The sequence below is a fragment of the Dermacentor silvarum genome, chromosome 6 (assembly GCF_013339745.2).
Source record: "Dermacentor silvarum isolate Dsil-2018 chromosome 6, BIME_Dsil_1.4, whole genome shotgun sequence".
Taxonomy (NCBI): domain Eukaryota; kingdom Metazoa; phylum Arthropoda; class Arachnida; order Ixodida; family Ixodidae; genus Dermacentor; species Dermacentor silvarum.
In genome coordinates, this window is record NC_051159.1 from 40,956,463 (window position 1) to 40,975,756 (window position 19,294).

General features: G+C 48.9%; 1 protein-coding gene across 3 annotated transcripts in view; it reads left to right on the forward strand.

The window, feature by feature from the left end:
* LOC119455454 (FYVE and coiled-coil domain-containing protein 1-like) overlaps positions 1-19,294 on the forward strand; it is a 43,246-nt gene that overhangs the window by 21,371 nt on the left and 2,581 nt on the right. Inside the window, exons 3-18 of one of the 3 annotated variants that reach the window (XM_037716856.2) lie at positions 2,205-2,324; positions 2,561-2,679; positions 3,407-3,513; positions 4,052-4,195; positions 5,041-5,125; positions 5,225-5,386; positions 6,078-8,368; positions 10,688-10,946; positions 12,466-12,606; positions 12,985-13,056; positions 13,600-13,754; positions 14,165-14,303; positions 15,909-15,982; positions 16,426-16,592; positions 16,894-16,993; positions 17,955-18,294. In XM_037716856.2, the coding sequence (XP_037572784.1) occupies positions 2,205-2,324; positions 2,561-2,679; positions 3,407-3,513; positions 4,052-4,195; positions 5,041-5,125; positions 5,225-5,386; positions 6,078-8,368; positions 10,688-10,946; positions 12,466-12,606; positions 12,985-13,056; positions 13,600-13,754; positions 14,165-14,303; positions 15,909-15,982; positions 16,426-16,592; positions 16,894-16,993; positions 17,955-18,294 (4,475 nt within the window). The remainder of the gene's footprint in view (positions 1-2,204; positions 2,325-2,560; positions 2,680-3,406; positions 3,514-4,051; positions 4,196-5,040; positions 5,126-5,224; positions 5,387-6,077; positions 8,369-10,687; positions 10,947-12,465; positions 12,607-12,984; positions 13,057-13,599; positions 13,755-14,164; positions 14,304-15,908; positions 15,983-16,425; positions 16,593-16,893; positions 16,994-17,954; positions 18,295-19,294) is intronic. The other 2 variants (XM_037716857.2, XM_037716858.2) reach the window with 2 other exon arrangements.

Sequence of the window (19,294 nt, forward strand, 5' to 3'; positions counted from 1 at the left end):
GGCATCTCGCACATCTGCGGTTGCTTTGGTACGTTGGACGTCATGAATAAATCACTCAATGAATAATCTCGTGCGACGGGCGCGCTGCTTCTCTATATAAATCTGCGCTTATAAGGTGCAGGATGACATTCGCCTTTATAGATTAAAAAAAGTGACGCACCAACGTCGTCGCGCGCGAGAGAGAAAGCTTTAACTGAATCGAATCAAAACCCTGCGTTTTGTTTCGCAATGCTTTTGAATTAAACGCTTAACTCTGAGAAGCTAGAGCCAAACAAGCGATTGAGATGTCCCTGAGGGGAACGTGATACTGCAAAATCCCGCACATGTGCACACCTAAATATTATGTGAGGGACAATTTTGAGGCAGCTAAGTGGAAAAATTATCTCTCTATATTACAACTAATGAACCCTTGGTTTAAGATTGTGACTACGATCCTCTCCCCCTCCCGAATGAAAAAAAGCACCACCCCTCAAAAAAAAAAACATTGCACCCGAATATGAAGCGATAAGCAAATTCGACCTTTAAGAATGCGGAGCAAAACCTGTATTGTACCCGAGATTTTACAGAATATTGAATGCTTAAGGTTATCTGCAACACGTCCTTGTTCATAGGACCTTGCTCTTGTTCCTTCCTCAAAAATACCTGGTGCGCCGATTTCCGTTTTGCTGCTCATCTTTCTCCCTCGCCATCTCTAATTTTGTTTCCTTCTCAGCAGCTGTTGCAACAAAATCGGCAGTTGTGTCAACACTGCCCTTGGGCGCCCTGCAGTTCGTATCACGTGGCGCTGTCGCATGAAATGTGGGAAAGAAAATGGAAGTGATAAGCCACCAGTCACACATGCATCGCACACACGAGCGGTATCGGATCTGCGCCCTGTTTGTAAACCCAAGTTTCTCTTAACCCAAGAAAACAAGATAAAGGGCGCCAGATGGTGACGCTTCACAAGCGCGTGGTTCTTGGGCAAAACAGGAAAAGCGCGACTAAACTGTGCTATCTCTGGGCTTCTGCAGACTTCTGTGCTGATTAGAACGCTAACGCGGGCCAAACAGATCTGCCACGAGCTGCTTGGGAAACAAACATCCCCTAACCCTGTGCGCTGTTGTTTCTTTGGCTCTCCACGTGCTTGCGCGAGCTAACCGCGTTCTTCCTCCCCCTCCTCTCTATCTCGTCTTTCTATTCCCTCTTTCCCGTCCCCCAGAGTAGGGTAGCCAACCAGACGCATTTCTGGCTAACATCCCTGCCTTCTCTCTTTCTCCTCCTCCTTGGCGTGCCGAGTGTAGCACTGCAGCAAAGCGACATTCGACGCGTGGGTGTTAGCTTACGTCTCATATTCACTCCACTAATAGCGTGAAGAATCAGTTCCTGCTGACAGTAACTTGTACATCTTGCGAATCGATTGATAATGCGTTGCAAACTGTAAGCGCACACGCACAAGAACATGGTTTTGGTCACAGTGCGTAAGCATCTGCTAAACATTCTCAGACATATTAGTGCTCACTTAAATAATCTGAAACTTCTGGCCATTTACGTCAGATAAGGTCATTTCTAAACCTGAAAAAAGCCCTGGTCTGTCTTTAGCTGTTTTCGCAGGCGTTGACGTGTCTCAGTTCAACGTAGATACTCGAATATTTTATCAGTCGACTATGGCGTGACGTATGACGCTAATTAAACTAAGTACACTAAATCTAAGAGCGTGGCGTCTTATATTTATTTCCCGGGTTTTTATTTTTCGCGTTATTCCTTTAGAGCAGGCGAGCGCATGTCTAAAAATATTGGCGAAATGCGTACGAGGTTGCTGACCGTAACGCCTCGTTTTTTCCTCTCGTTTTTTTTTTTTTTTTTTTTCGTGATCCCGAAGCAGCGCACGGACACGATTCACACCGAAAGAAAATAGCCCTCATTTTTTATTCAAATAACATCCGCGGAAATCTGCAATAAAGTTTTTAGTGTGAGAAAGAATGGACACCCACGTGACTGTAGCAGGTTTCTACAGAGGCACCCGTTTCGTGGTACTATAACGCCGAAACGTAAATTTCGTTGTTAGAGAGAAATTCGTCCTGTACCTGAATTTCCCCTTTCTCACTCAGTCGTTTGTTTTTATTCACGCTGCTTCGAAATCGTGATTTCACGAAAAAAAAATTACAGAAAAGAAGCTAGTTCATGTACCGTCACTTTTCGTTCACAATGTTCCTCTTTTCCCACAGAGCGCATTCAAGAGCTATGTGAAGAGTTCAGGGCGAATGACGAACCCGTAAATGACGACAGCACTACGCTGAACAAGTTCTGCTCCGAGCTCGAACAGATTCTGCAGCATGGCCAGAAAGGTATGTACCGATTTCTGAAAAACGCATTTGTAGGCTGTACACCTGTTTACACCCTTAAGAATCCTCAAGGGTGCAAATCGCTCTACAACTTACACCTTTACGACCCTAAAAGGTGTAAGGGTGCGAGTTAGAGAAAGCGCCCTTAAGGGGGCAAATCGGTTTAGTGCGTCTTTTTTCATGGATGTCCCAGCTTCGCGTTTGCTTACCGCTTTTTCTCGTACCTTCTGCCTAAACAGACAGGGGGCTCGTTCTCAACGTCTCCAAGGGCTACTGGGGCTACTTCTGCCGCTGCCTCGTCGGCGAAAAGAACTTGAAGGGCTACAGCGCACTCAAGTACGCCAAGTCTCTCTCCGAGGTAGGTGGGCTCAAGGTGTTCTTCTGAAGTGTACGTAGCACTCTAACCTAGAAGTTACCCATACTGTCACAGCGATTTGCTCTAAAATCCTCAATAGCGTTCTCTATAAATGAACACTTAGTATGTTTTTAATTATTATTGGGTTGACATTTGTCTAATCGCAGAAATTGCGGAACTTGCTGTTTTGTTGCAATTTTATTGTCTCTTTAAGTTCTTTATTGCGGGAACACCTTTTTGTTCCCTGTATCACCTCATGTTATCATTCTTTCATCTTTGAACAATATAGTGTTTCAAGAATCCGGTGATACAATACTTCCCAGCATTTCCACTGTCATCCAAATAATCAATTCTATGTTAGCCGTGTTGCGGTGGTATCAATACGTGGTTGATTATAGTAGCTTTGACGGCGACGTCTTGTGGCCTCGCATTTAGCCTGGCATTTGTAGAAAAGGCTCTTGCTATGTAACATCATATTAACGAAAAATAAGCAAAGAAGGCTGCGTCATTGACGTTAGCTTCACTCCAGCGTATATGTCGAACAGTGGCACATCGCAGTGATAGCTCTGCATATCTTGGTTCAACATACTGTCGCAAGATTTCGCCACCAGGGCTACTCTTTCCGGCTTAGATTCCACACCACGGTAACACATACCACGTACAGCGTTTGCCCAAAACTACCCTGTCGATGCCATTGGTGAGTCTGACAGAGTGCTTGCTCCTGACGCAGCTCAAGACTCCCTTGGGAAGAGGACGTGCGGTCATTCGCTACTGCCTCGTGCACCAGTGCCTCGCCGACACGTTGCAGACCTGCACGGTCGATGAGAATTCGACGAGGTGAGCTGGTACAGTACAGCCTAATCACGAGGGTTCGGCGAAAATCCCCGCAGTCAAGCGATCCAAACGAAGACAGATGTTCGCGGGAAAAAGTACCTTCTATCAAAAATGGTCCGGTCAATTGAGTCTCTTAAAAGTAAAAAAAAAAAAAAACCTTTCCACGTAATTCTCGAACTGATATATGAGCAGTTCCATCTATAACTGCTTCAGCTGTGAATTGACCTTCACGAAAAGTCTAACTTGCTTTCTGTGAAGCACGCTGCTACGAGGTGAAGCCCAATGTACGGAATGCACTATAGTATACTTTTCCTTTCCTTGAGTAAACCTTGATTGTTGGCCTTTGTTTTGCCTGGCTTCAAAAACTTTGTAGTCGCTTAGCTTTGCACATAGTGCGCCCGTGGCCGCAAAACGTTGCGGTATTCTGTCTTTGTGCTAAATTTAACGTAGCTTCCCTTACTCGGGCCACGAGCTGCAAACGCGTTCACTGGATCCGACACCACGGTTCATTTAAAAACGGATGTCTGTTTCACCTTTCCAGAGACCATTACCATGCGTGGGCGCTCCTTCGGCAGCCCGAGACGCAACAGTCGCTGTTGTCATCCCTCTACGACCTGAACGCCGTCCCCTTCGACCTTGCTCCCAGTGGCAATGACCTGGACACTTCCTGGCCACTGTTTGCAAGGTTCGTTCTTTGTCCAAACATAGTGCGGTTGTTTGAGACTTCTTGTCAATGCCAAGCCTTATGGTTGCAGGCACGGAGCAACTTCCACTAAAATTCCTAAAATTTTCTTTCGTTTAAAAGTTTCATACGATTATCTACGTTTACTTGTTATCTTGATATGGGCGGTTTCAAACGTCAACAATTGTTGCAGTGAGTTTACTTTGTCATAGCAACGTTGCGTCGATAACCGACACGGTACAGATAGCTCGTTATAGGTCGTTAACTCGTTCGTGCCCAAACTTCGCACATACGTCGTATTTCGCGGCCGCTTTAATGTTTTGCTTCATCGTAGTACTTTCCTGGTTTATCAGAATACATCGCAAGCAAATGTTGTGTGTGCGATGACGGACGAAAATGTACTAGAAAAGCCCGGCGCCGTCTGTCACTGGAAAAGCGAAACTGTTTCTCATTCCGTCGCCCCTCGCGCTGGCATTTTGCCCTCCTAGGTCACATGGCGTCACCAATTTCTTTTCCTGAGAGAACTGACCTTTCGGGCCACAACATCGCCCACGATGGTATTATGGATGAAACAGATAGCAAATGCATCCGAATGCTATATCAAACAAATCCACCAAGATGTTCAATTTTTCTAAGAAATTTCAACGCGAACCATCCAGCTGTTTAGCCAAAAGAACTGTTTATAGCGGGCTCTCGTATTGACGCAACGTCTGCGTACACTTCGTTTTTAGCGCTGTTTATCTCCCGACTCCTGCCTCTCATGGAGGGCGGTGCAGACGTTAAGCTTTTAACTCAATGAACTGCATCGAGTCCTCATTCCCAACCTCACCTATAACGTTTACTCGCAGGAAAGTCTTTGGTGAGAGGTGGCCGACGTTGAGCCGGTGCTCTAGCATTTCAAGCATGTCCAGTGTGAACAGCACGCACTCGCAGGTAAGTTTCCTTCTCTGTCCAGCGTCTCGAATCCGAACAGTACTTTCGCACAATATCACTGTTGCCGATTTCGTTATTTCTTCCTCACTTTTCTAAAAGATGGACTTGACGTGTTCATCCTTGCCTGAGGAAGGGCGGAACACCGTACCAAGGTCCCCCGTTCTCCGAGCTAGTTCGCTTCTATCATCGCCCTCCGTGGACGAAGTTACGGAAGACGTCTCTCGGCGATCCGAACTCGAGCTTCAGCCAACCGTGAGAACGGTTCGTCAATTTATCTCGCAATTTCCTATTTCGTTAGCTGTCTTATATTACGTGTTTTTTGTGGGAATTTGGGCTTACTCACCGAGTAAAGTAAATATTTCCTTTGCGCGTGCGCAAATATGGTAATTAGCCTCCAGGGTGTTATGCCGCCCTAAAGTGCAATAACGTGTTTGGTAATGAACCTCTCGAAGACGAACTATGGAGTTTTACGTGCCAAAACCGCGATCTGATTATAAGGCACGCCGCAGTGGGAGATTTCGGGTTCCCTTTGACGACTTGGGGTTGTTTAACGTGCACCCTATGCACGGTGCACGAGCGCTTTTGCATTCCACCCCCATCGGAGGGAGGCCGCAGTGTCCGGTGGCGAACCCGTGACCTCCTTCTCAGAAGCAGCAGCTGCTTCAACAAAATAGAACAAGAACCATCGAACAGCCGTCAGTGTAAGGGGGACAACAGTAGGGAAGTGGTCTGTAAACTTAAGAACGTATAAAGAAGGAATAGGGTGTTTATTTCTGACGGCGTTTGCTAGACATTTCCACCAACGGTACGTGTACGATACTTGAAATAATACTTGTTATAACTGAGCGTGCGCGTTCTTCCTGCAAGTAAGAGACAGGTCTTCTATTCTGTTTGTACTGTTGTGCCTGCAAATATTCGAAGCTCACGCAGGACTATTTTTATTCTGTTGCAGCTGAAGAGCAGATCTCTATCTCCGATTGTGTTCAAAATATCGTCTCCAGAAGCTTGTGGCGAGATGTCCTCACGAGTCCAGACGGCCGCCTCTTCTTCGCAAATGGAGGGTTGTTTACCTGAAAGACTCGCTGAAGCAGAAGCGAGAGCTGCGTCGCTCTCCGAGAGGCTAGAGAAGATGGCCGAGGAATGGCGGGTCAAGGAGAAGGCCTGGCTGGAGAAAGAAGCGCAGATACAGTCGGAGTTAGAATCACTGAGAGCCTCTCAGTCCGGTGAAACCGCGTGTGTTCAAAGTACCTGCAAAACCTGTGATGATCTGAACGCGTCAGTACAGCGTCTAAGCGGAGAGAAAGATGATCTGACTACCAAAAATAATTTCCTCGCGCGGAAGCTAAACGAGGTATTGGAGAAGCTCGAAGATTCCGAAGAATCCGTCAAAGCCCTGAAGCACTCCGAAGCGGATCTTCGGACGAGGACAGAGAAGCTCAGTTTTGTCAATGAGGGATTGAAAAACCTCGTCGACGCTGTGAAGGACGAGGCCACGATTCTTCGACAGCAAGTAATCATCATGGACAAAGAGATCAAGAGTAGCCACGAGTTGTTAGAGCAGAAGAAGATGCAGTGCAAGTGTCTAGAGGACCAGCTGGTTAAGCTGCGCTCAAAATGCTGCGAGAGCATCAATGCTAGCGCCATTAAGGACCGCGAAATTGAAAGGCTTGCCAACCTAGTGCGCGTGGCTCGGAGAAAGCTCTTCTCTAAGTCGTCTCCCGTGCAGCAGGGTGACAGTTCGCCCGAAGAGTCCTCCAAGCTTCCTTTGGAGAACAATATGTCTGATGAAGCGCTGTTGAAGATTCTGTCCTCCGAAGAAACGGAAGATTCGCTCATTCCAACGAAACAAGTAACGAGAACGGAGAGCTCAAACTGTGAACTGTTCGAACACTGCCTGAGGTACCTCGGCTCCGCCATGTTACACCACGAGTCCCTGATCGACAAGGCGAACGCCCGAGTTCGGGATCTCGTTTCCACAAGCCACAGTATTAACCTTCAGCTGCATGTGATGCAAGAAGTGCTCAGCATGCAACATCTAAAGGAGGACGGTGCTCCCGACGAAAAGGACATTTCCTTGAGCAAAGAAGTCGCGGGGCCTTCGGAGGAGTTGGTGCCGCCGCGAATAGAGGGTTGTGACTTTGTGACCTCTCTGTTCGAGACCATGTGCCGGAACCACTCCAAGATGCAGTCTCTCATGCAGTCTGAATCTCTGCTCGAAAAGGAGCTCGCCGACTCCCGGGAGCTCAACAAGCTGCTGTCCAGCAAGGTGCACGAGCAAGAGCGCAAACTGTGCGGCTTCGTGCAAGAACTGGACCGCACCAAGACCCTTTTGGCCGGCATGGAGGACACGCACCACAAGCTTCAGACTGCCAAAGCCGTCATGAGGTACGAGCTCCAGGAGAAGAAACATCTGCTCCACAACCTGCGGCAGCAGCTGGAGAGCACGAGGGAGAGCTGCGTCAAGGTGAAGAGCTCCAACGCCGAGTCCGAGATCGAGTGGAAGAGCCTGCGCGAGGAGTTCCAGAGCAGGAAGAAGCAAGACAGCCAGGACAGCGGCGTCTCGGACAACGGCCAGAGCACGCGCGAGCAGACACCCTCGAGCGGCGAAGAGTGCTCTGAGCGCGAAGACCCGGAGTCGGTCGAGGACGATGACCACTCCGACTCGCTCAACGTGGACGAGATTCCCGAAGAAGGGGCAGCCCAGTGCATTCCAGACACGGTGGCCGACATCGAGTGCAAGTACCGCGCGCGCTCTCAGCGACTCGAGTACCTGGAGCAGCAGTGCCAGATCCTGTACAACAGCCTGGTGCGAAGCAGCGAGCGCAGCAACAGCCTGCAGCGCCGGCTGCACAGCCTGCTGGAGGCCGGCGGCAGCAGCAGCGAGCCACCCACGCAGTCCGCTCCCGCGGACATCGCGTCCAGCATTCCAGTGAACTCTGAGGATTCCGAGTCACGCGAGGTTGTGGCCGAAGAGGAGGAGGAAGAGTGTGATGTCGCGTGTGACGATGTGCCGGATGTGTCCGCCATCTGCGGGGACGTGTGCGACGATGGTGCTTTGCCCGAGATTCGGAAGAGGACCCTGGGCACCATAGTGCACAGGGTGAAGCTCGAGAGGTCCCAGAGCGAGGAGGTCATCTCCAAACTGCGCGCAAATATTGTCAGGCTGGAGGAGTCCAACGAGAGATTGCAACAGCAGGTGACCAGCCTTGCCGAAGAAAAGGCGCAGAGGGAAAACGAAATGAGGTAAACTCATCCTTCCCTTGTCGTAATATTCCTTCATAAGACCGAGTAAAACCAGCATTATTTTAGGATGCGCTGATCGTTGAGCTTGCAACGTAACATTTTTCTGTTATGAATGCTATATTCACGGCATGTGTCAGTCAACAAAAGGTACGTAGTGCAGAGAGCTATGCTCAACCGCGAAGATTTACGCCTATTGCTGTGAGGCCATGCAAACAAGGTCGGCACGCCGCTAACTCTGCGTTTTGGTTATTCAACCTGATATAGTGCGTGTATGCCCAAACAGCAGAGAATCAATATCCTCTATACGTCACAACGTACTTTCCCGCTGCCATCAAGTACAGAAATGACCATTCCTTTTACGTCCGTGCATTGCATGTATAGGCTATTTCCCGAACAGCGTACTTTCTCATCACAGCATGCACAAAGAAACGAAGGCTAATGTGCTTAAAACAATTGAAAATTGCTTGCTAGCCAAGAACCAACTGTGAGGGCAGAAAGTTATACGGGTGTCACACGGTGCATTTTCGATAGCGATGGGGACAGACCGGGGATCCAATTTCTCGATCCTGATTGGCTCCTCTGTGCAGTAATGTGTTCACATGTCGTTAAACGTCGCTAATGTGTTCACATGTCGTTAAACGTTGCATGAGTGCATGGAGTGCCGAGTCACTGACATCATGACCACGTTGCTGCCACCTTCAGCGTGTGCTGTCCGACACGAAAGGACGATCAAATAACGAAAGGGCAACCATGTGCGGTTAGGTTTTGACTCAAAGTCTTGTTCCAAGACAAGGTTGCACATTTATGTCCGGCGGTGGCTGAATTCCGACGAGAGCCGAATGCTAAGACGTCCGTATATGTATAAGTGTACGTCCCAGATTCAAGTCAAAATTACTGTGAGCTCGATACTACAGCAGGCCCCTTCTAATATAATTGCGGATTCCCTAGCAGCATGGGAAGCGTGACCAAGTATCTTACTTCACGCATCGTGCATTTTAAAAATCTCCATAGTTCGGTTTTTGCTTCAATTTTTCTTTTTTTTTTTTTTTTATTTCGCCGCCGCGCTGCCTCGTATAAAAGTCCAAGTGCGGGGAGAATAAGCGGCTCACTGCGGGTGCAAGGCCTAGCTGAAACGAATGGTGGCTTGATGCGCACCGTCTTCCTACGCACCCAAGTTGGTCATGCCCACGCTGCTTCACGGTACGGCTAGAGTACTCTAGCCGCGCCAAAGAGCGCGCGGCTCGCTAGAAGTTTTTGGGACAAGGCGCCGCCTATAAAATCAAACCATTGTGTAATTGTCGAATACTTTGCTATCGCTATATCAATGATTCGCCTTCCGGGCAGAACTGCGGCTTTTTAACTCGATAGCGTTAAGGGCCCCGTGTCGCGGAAAATCCGGCGTCGGCGTGGATGCCGGCATCCGTGGCGGAGAAAATCATCCCCGACCGGGGCAGGCCCTCCATGTGGTGGTGCACGGTTTTGGTGAACAAAAATTGAATTTCTCACAGTGAAATCCGTCAAAAACGGTAAAGTACGACTTAACCACAACCTACAGACATGGTGGCGTCGGATTGTAATTTGAATGTACGAGAAAACATAATTCTGTTACGAGGAAACTCAAACACAAACCCCTTTTCCGGCATTTCTACCATACCAACACGGCGCGCTCGGGTAATTTACTTGCGAAAATGCTATCCATATGGCGCTCGCATCCTCGGCAGGTCAAATTGGGAGTTCGCCTGCCTAATGTGTTGTGGACACGCGCTCGCGTCGCGGTAATAGCAAACAATTAATAAAATGGGTGCTAGGGCCTTCACATCTTAATATAAGACGACTTACTCGTACATTTCCCCTGGAAAAACGTCTTCCCAGCAATGCATTTTTGTTTAAAAGTGAAGCCGACTTTAAGGGGATCGCTGTAAGCTGGCTTTCCCACGTTCTGTGTTGCGGTGAAGCCCACTGAAACAAAAATGGGATGCGAACTGGGCCCGATAACGCTGTCGCGTTCCACTCTTAAAGGCGAAGCTTAAGCGTCCTTCAATTTTTTTTCTGCAGGCTTAGTACGTTTATTTTTTCGTAGTGTGCGTTATGCGACGGAATGGGCATCCTTGATATCTTGGCTTTCTTGGGATAGCTCTAACGTAACCTACCTTGCTATTTGTCTACCCTTATTGAACACTGATGAACCAATGTAGGCCCAACGCTTGGCTACATTTGACTTTATGTCGGACAATGTCAGCCCAACATTGGCTGCACTTACGATGCTACTTCAGCTGAAACCGACAAATCAAGAGGTCTTTCTCAATTGGCGTTCCGCAGGCAGAGGGCGAGCGGGATGCTGCGGACGGAGCGCAGCCTGAAGTCTGTCCAGATACAGGAGATCTCGCGCGAGCGGGGAGAGCTTTTGATCAGGAACAAGGAACTGGAAGAGCAGCTCGAGCAGAAGGATCTTCAGCTCACGCGGATCGACGAGAACCGCCGCCAGAGCGCCGAGAGGCAGCAGTTGCTCGAGAGGGAAGTCTGTTCGCTCACCGAGAGGCTACAAGACCAGGCGGCCGCCAACAGCCATTTGTACAGGGTACGTGTCGGAACGACTCGCCTCATTCTTGCGAGCGCGTAAAAACACTTTGTAACATTTAAGAGAAAATCATTTACCTCAGGAGCTCCTATCTAAAAACATGGGAATGGAGAAGTCGTTTTGCTCAGCATCCACTGCTCCGAATAGGTGGCGTTTAAAACATGGCGGCTATGACGTGTTTCCGGCTTCGCAACTTCTGGCGCGTACACCCGTGAGCAAAAGTATACGTACCACAGGGTCGCCGAAAAAAACTGGATTTCTTCGTAATTAACAAGCATAAACTGGAATTAGTGGGTACACTGAAAAGCTCGCAATGCCAAGTTTGAACTGCAGTCCTCAATTTCAAGTTGCGTTCACCTGCAGAGGAAAAAAACGGCTTTATCGCGTGACCCCTGGTCCGTATACGTTTGCTCACGGGTGTACATCCGCAAAAGGATTGCCTTCGAGATATGTTTGTTACTTCGAGGAAGGGGGCGCAGGGTTTGGGCACCACCTATTTGATGCGGTTTGCTGCAACGAAAAGAAAGTTTGAAATTAGGTAGTAATGTTAATTTAAGCATTGATCTTGCAGAACCGCAATCTCTTTTTGACACTTTATAGATCTGTAAACTTTTTAGTTCAGGGTTGTTCTTGTTGCTGGTTTTCGACAATGTTGATAAGAGTTGAGGCCCCAAATGAAAGTTCTGCTTCATATACTAGCTGTCGGTAGAAGTACGCATTTTTCTCTTAAGTGCAACAAACTCCATTCAAATCGATTCGGCAGTTGTATAACGAGCACATTTCTGCATTTCACATGTATTTGGATATGCAAATCAGAGTATAGGCCCCAAGCTAAATGTTCCTCTTAAAACGAATAATTCGCCATGTGAACGTAACAGATCCAATCCTCGCCCCTTGTACCCAACATGACGTGGGAATGACCTCCTTTTACAGACTGCTTGAGGTTCTGTCGGAAGTACTGCATGCATGCTTGTATAGTCAACAGTGGGTGAACAAGGAATGCCTCCACCTGGAGCCAACGTCCAGACAAATTGGCTTGTCTATTCATCGTCAGAAGACAAATTGCAAAGATAAATCCCATTGCTGAAACGTTAACTTCACGCTGAGCATTTCCTTGTTTGCAGACTCTTGAAGTTCAAGCCTCCAAATGCCTGTGATCATTGTTTGCACGCTGTAGTGTATTTCATTGCCATGTGCATCCCAAACTACCTTGTGAGATGCACGCGATTGCCACAGAAGAATGGGTGTGGGGCCTGCCATTCAAGTGCTACATTTGCCTGATACATCTCCAATCACCACTACTTGTGTAGACATCATTTGCATTATGGTAGCTAATTTCAAGTGCTCTACTGAACTTGAGTATTACGCGCAACGTGCTGTATGCTGCTGCCCCTCGCAATCGTAGTAAGGCGCATGTTTGAGTGACACTACAGCGCATGCGTGGACTAGCAGCGCGTGTTTTTTGGCTACCGAGACTTGCTTCACTAACCGCCTGCCACTAACTCTCTTCCGCCCCTAGAATTACGTCACACAGCAGACTATCATCCAGGAAATGCGCGAACGGCTGGAAGACCAAGAGCGCATGATTGGCGAGCTGGAACATTGTGTCGAGGACCTCAAGGAGGATCAAGTGACAGAGCAGACAAAGTTCGCGCAAGAGGTACGTGGGATGTGCAGCGATAAACTTCGCATCACACTAACGCTCAAGCAACGAAAATTAATACGTAGTAGTAAGCTTGAAGTAACACATATCTGCATCGTTATTGCTAGTAAATATGTTCTAACCAATGTACAAAAAAAAAAGACGCACAGCCAACAGCATTCTATTGGACCATTAGAGCGCCGGCTTGTTTAGTCGCCATGAACTTGAACATCAGGAAGACTCGAGGCTGTGCACGAACTCATTGCAATCCTTGCCTGTAAATCTAATACCACAAAACACTTCCGCATGATTTTGCATGATGAAATCGTACTTCACCCTTCCACTTAAGCGGACCCTGGAACGGCACGCGTGACGTTTTCAATGTTCGTCTTTCAGATTGAAAGGCTTCAGCTGGTGATGGCATCTCGGGAAGAAGAGTGCTCCATTCTCAGCGACGAACTAAAAAAAGTAAGTTCTATAGACCAGATTTGTTTACTCTCGCCACCCGCGTTTAGAGCGAGCGCACATAATCTGAGCCCCAGTTGCCATCTGTCGGCGCGGCCCGAGCTGGGACTGCGGGTTCGATGACGTGGCCGCTGATGGCGAGCGAACGCTGGCTGCAAGCATGCGAAAAGGGCAGGCTGAGGGCTATTGCGGCAACTCGTTCGCCTGTTCCCGCAGTTCCCGGCAAGGTAGCTGCACCTGCAACCGCTGAGAATTCTGCTCTATCCCACATAATTACCCAGCATATCTGGCTGCCCGCCGACTGAAGGCGGCAAGCATTTCATTTCAGATAATTTCCGACCATCTTCACCTGCGTTTGACACCTTAAGAAATATCCCAGTTTCTCACGCAAGAGCACACGCTTGTTTATTCTAATCGAAACTACTGGATTTTTGTCTTCTCATGTTTCGCGATAGGCGCATTCTTTTTTTTTTTTTTTTTGCCACCACGACATTGCAATGAAGCGAATAGCCTAACATTAGTGATGCCTCCTCTCCCATCGATCAGCTTCGTGTGCAAGCTGACGTTGACAAGGAGTACGGAGATCAGCTGAAGCAGCAGCTGGACCAGAGCTACGCGCAAGTCGCCTCTTTCGAAGACCAGCTGAGCCAGCTCAAGATGGACACTGTGGAACTCAAGAAAAAGATCGTCAAGCTGGTCAAGTAAGTGTTCCCGAAACATGATCGCGGCGGATAAAACGTAGCGCGAACCGACTGTGACCCAGCAAGCATACTATAGCGTGTGGCAAATTGCCACACACGTTTGCGTCGACATCGACTTTTTTCTATCGTGTCGCGAAGCTTTACAACGGCGCGGTTCGCCATCCGATCGCACTTAAAGTGGGTACAATTTCAGCACGCAGTTTATACACTAGGTTACAAGGGATAGCAAACTAGGCGTTTCGAGAATCGTCCTCTTTCAAAAATGTTACCCTGTCATTAGTAATCTAACGACTGAAAATATCTTCTTGTTTCTAACCTATAGTGAAGCAGCAATACAAGATAATTTAAAAGGTTGACACTAATTCATTGCACGCGCACTTTTTTTTTTCTTTCTTTCTTTGGACCTCCAGAGAAAAGGACATGCTCTGGAAGCAGAACGACAGTCTGCAGTTTCTGCAAAAGCTGCAGGCTACGGACAAGTGGATGGACAACACTGAAACGGACAGCTGCCTGCAATGTTCCGCTGCCTTCACGTTCACCTTGAGGAAGGTGAGTGTGTCAAAACCACAAGCTGCCTTTCCAGGCTTAATTATTTTCTAATTGGTCTTCGCTCCGGTAGTACGGCAACTGAGCCGTTCCGCTGCTCAGCTCGAGATCGCGGTTCAGACCGCGGCGGGCCCATTCCGATGACTGTAACGAGAAAACGCTCGGGTACTTTTGGCACATGTTACGACCTATGCTGGTGGTCAAAATTAATCCGAAGCCCCCCCCCCCCCCCCTTCGTATTTTGGCGTCTCATCTAGGCCATATGTTGGTTTGGACGTTAAAGCTCTTTAATCAGCATAACTCACTTATAGGGTATCCCACGTAAGTTGAGCCGAACTATAAAAATATGCAAATGTCATATGGCAGGACAGGACCAGGGTAATGTTGTTTGCCGTCGCTTGGAGATACTCAGATTATTTTCTTGCATTCCGCCTAATTACATAATTAGTCTTCACTTCGCAAATACTATATATTGTGGAGGTCTTCCCCAACCCGTAGCGCGTATAATCGCAGCTACGTAGGGTTCGGTCGAATAAGGCAACAAGCGAGTCAACTCAACGTTTATTGCTGCGGGCAATAAAACACACTTGCAGAGGGAAGTCCGCTCTGTATAATAAGTAATAAAATAGGCTTGCCTCGTCGCGTGTGATAGTCACGCAAGCGAGGTAGTGACTCACGGGTTGCAGCGGGTATCCGTATGGGCAGGTAGGTGTCGCGAGGTCAGAGGCCCGGGGGTCTCTCGGTCGCCCTCTTTTATACCTTTTTACCTTATCGCGAGGGGAATGTCCTCCTCGCCCGTCGAATACTTTTCCTCTTCCCGCGCGGGTACGCGCGTCGCGAGAGGCGAGCGAGAACCGGGAGAGGGCAAAGTGCATCTCTCCCGTGTCCGCCCGGCTCCCGTCGCGTGGGCAAGCGACGGCGAGCTCCCGCAGGAGAAGGTGGCAGCGTGTGCTCCCCACAAGATTAAATGTGTCAATGAGAAAATTATAGAGCAACATGAAAAACTCCTGATACAGCTTTCTGTTGCTCAATACATGCTATGAGTTTTTCCAAGCATGAAAGAAGCCCGCGAATACACGTACGCAAAGTGCCTCGAGCGGCCAGTCGCGCGGCAATTACGTGTATTCGCGGGCTTCTCTTGCGCTTGGAAAAACTTGTATAGCACGCATTGGGCAACAGAAAGCTGTATCAGGAGGTTTTCATGTTGCTCTACAATTTTCTCACTGGAACTTTTCATCTAATTATATTTGAGAAGTTGGTTAATTAGGACTAATTAAGATTATGTGATTACGCGGAATGCAAAAAATCTGAGTATCTCCAAGCGACGGCAAACATTACCTTGGTTCTGTCCAGCTACGTCGCATTTACATATTTTTAAAGTTTGGCTCAGCTTACGTGGGACACCCGGTATAGCATAAAATTTCGCATTTATAACTGATCTGCCGTCTTTCACGCCTTTTTTTTTTTTTTTTTGAGAACTGTGCAAAATGCTGCATGAGCGTGAAGACACGTGTTCCACAATCAAAGGAAACTTTCGTTTTTGTGCTCTTAGTAGCATTGGTCCTTGTTGCTTTTTGCGCTACATGGTTACGTATCTGTATCTTCCAGCACCACTGCAGGCTGTGCGGCCGAATCTACTGCCACAACTGCTGTAGCAATTGGCTCATGACAACCGCAAGCAGGTGAGTTGAAAGGGGGAAATATTTAGTCTCTAAATTTAACTGAATTCTGCCCACCGCACTAGCAACACTACAATAATTAAATCGTCAAATCTGTGTCACGGGGTGCCATAAGAAGTCCACGTCAATGCAGTTGACACATTTTTTTGGTTTATCTAAGACTTAAAAAATGCATGTCCGAACAATCTTGAATCGAATCGTTCCATTCGAATATGTAATACTTGACTTATTTGAATATTTTATCGTGCCTAAATGTACAGGTTTCGATGGTGCAATTAACTTGTGCTTGCCAGTGGGTAAATAACTAGCCTCTAGAACTGGTCTATAAAATTGCTCTCTTCGGGGCTTGCATTGTGCCCCCTCCACCCCTCCCCCTTCCCCCGCGTACACAGTATTTCGTGCATAATAAGTAGTTACTAACGAAAGTGTCGACGCTTGTCGTGCAGTCGTCCGGCAAGGGTCTGCAATTCCTGCGCATTCCAGCACCAGCAGCTGGAACGGGCCGCCAGGAATCCTTCCGTCTGCTCCAACGCTTCTGCAGACAGCGAAGATGATGACATCGGCGAGCTTGCCGTCAGGAGGAAGAAAGAGCCGTCGGAAACGGACACCGTCGGTAATACTCCGCGCTTTCGCAAGTGTTACGCGTGTAGCAGTGACCGCTCACACCTTGCGGTGTTAGAGACCACGCGTCAAGCAAAAGGGACACGGCATAATTCCGCTGCGTTGCAATGCACGATTTCTCGTGCAAGTGTATAGGGAGCCATGGCCATACCTCGCGTTTTATGCGGATGCAAGCTTCTTTAATCTTGCAGTAATCAAGCCACCGGCACTCGCTTTGCCAAGCGAAGCTCATGCAAATGTAGGCTACTCGCAACCCTGTCCTTACAAAACCTTTTTTTTTTTTTTTTTTTCAGACTCGTCAAACAGAAGCTCTTCTGACGAAGCAGTCTGCTGTTCGGCACCTATCCAGGGGGCGCCGCCCAGAACCGAGGTCCTCAAGATGACTCGAAACTGGTAAGAATGGCATCTCGGGACACGCAGTTGACGTCTGTTGGCGCCCAATATTCGGTGACAGAGAAACGCAGAAGTACGGTGGGTTGGTCATATGTTGGTTCCACAGGTATGCCATCCAAAATGGCGAAGTGGGCGAGTTGATGTAGATTCTTGGTTAAGTGCGAAGAGACAGCTGCAGAACACCGGCGAGCACTCGCTCTCAATTCTCGGCCCGTGTTCTTGGGGCCGTTTAATCTTACTGCGCTTTCGTGGTACCATGTACTTCACCCGTGCGAAGTGGCCGCGAGTGACCCTAGACGGCTCCCTCTAGACGCAAACTTGTGCACGACGTTAGGAATGAAGAGGGATAACTTAATGCCCTTCTACGATCGTCCTTCCAGTGTGTATGTGAAAAGCGTCTGGAAGCACAGATGTGTTATGCTACGTTTAAAAGCTCCTGACGAAGCTTTCGATTGACTCGTCAGACTTTCGATTGACCTTCCGTTAGATTAACCTTTTTTTTTTTCATAGCACCTCGTGATAGCGCGTTCATACGGCCAGGACCACCTGTTCAGTCGATTCAGCGCAAATTCACTATTCATCTGGCAGAGGCATTCCTCCAGCTCTTGCAGAGACGAAAAGACGTGCAACAGACGAGGAATCTTCCGTGTACCATTCGACGCAATGGCACTAATACGCTCAAGGACTCGGGACACAGCGCAGTGTACTCGTGTCCTTAAGGCGTGCTCCTATCTTCGCGCTCTGCTTCGCCATAAGCCGCCAACTACAGCTCAAAATTGTACCCGCCAACTTGCAATGAAGCAAAAGCGCGAGAACGAGACACTGCTTATAAGTACACGGCGCTGTGTCCTCACTGTCTCTTCTCCGCGTTCTTGCTTTAGTCGTGACAAAGAGTGCGCCCCTTCTGCCCGCGTTCTCGTTCCCGGAGGCCGCAGCTGAGCCGCTCGATCGTCCCATGCAGGTCCTTCCCTCGACTGCGAAGGCCCCAGTTCCTGCAGAGCAGCAGCAGCTTCACCGACAGCGGCAGCAGCTCGGCCAAGCAGGAGTTCGATATCATCAGCGACGAGGAGATCGCGCGCTCGCTGCTCGCCTGCAGCCCGTACAACAGCTCGCCCAAGACGACGCAGGACCGCGCGCTGTTCCACATGGGCGCTGCGCGCACCATGGACGAGATCGCCCAGTGCGGTCCGGCGGGTCTCCGTGGCGAGGTGTGGGTGAACGCCGGCGGACGCTACAGCATCCCCGTGCTGCTCCCGGTGACAGATACGGCGCTCTTCTGGCAGTTCTATTGCGAGCCCAAGGTGCGTATCCTGTTGTGCAGTCATTTTCCATAACATAGAACGCTTCCCGTTTGACACTCCGCCTCGAGCCAGGAAAGCAGAGCCATGCGAACCCTTCGGGAGAGTTGGGCGAATCTTTCACCCCGTGCCACCCACTTTTCGTGACGTAGCCGCATGCATACACAATGCGTAGCCACCCTGATGTTGCCAGCCGCGGCGACCCGGGGCAAATGAGCGCGCGTCTACTTCTCTAACCCGGCCGTGGCTGCCCGTGACTGTCCGCGCGCCTGAGCGCATACGCGGCTTGGGTAATCTTTGAGGTAATGTGCAGCGGGTGCAAAGCCGGACGAGCCGAGATGGCTGGTCTCTTCACATGCCTTGTCTTCCCGCACGCTCCAACTGTTGGAGGTCGCGCAATCTCAAGTGTCAGACTCGCACAAGCGAGGGACAGCCGGAAGCGTTCGCTCCTAGAGGCCGGCGCTCTTCACCGCGCCAGCGTTGTGACCGCGTGTGTTCGCGGTCATCGAGTGAGATCTGTGCGTGTTGCCCCTTGCGCGCGTGAAACCGTGCCTATTAATTTAATTAGTAAGCGAGCGTTTGCTGCAATTTATGCGGCCGATAAAACTACGAAACTTAATTCGTGTGTAGTCTAAAAATTTGCTTTCGTTATCAATGCTTCGCCTTTCGGGCGAAACTGCGACTTGGTAGTTGAAAATTTTCAGCCATTTTTTTTAGTTCGCGCAGAAACAAACTGCGCCCGTGACGTCATTGATTTAGTAGAAATTTCCGGTATTCGACGCTTTTTTCCTGTGTGCAGGAAATCCCTACAAAAGTTGCTACTTAATTTAGAATGTAATGTACATTTTATACACGCACGCCTGCCGTCGACCCGAAATTGCCGCAAGCAATACACGTCACATGAAACTAATGCGGAAATTTTACGGCGGCGGCGCCACCTAGTGATTTACTTGTTTCCTGATACACCAAGCCTCTGCTCCGAGCGAAACGTGCCTACTTTATG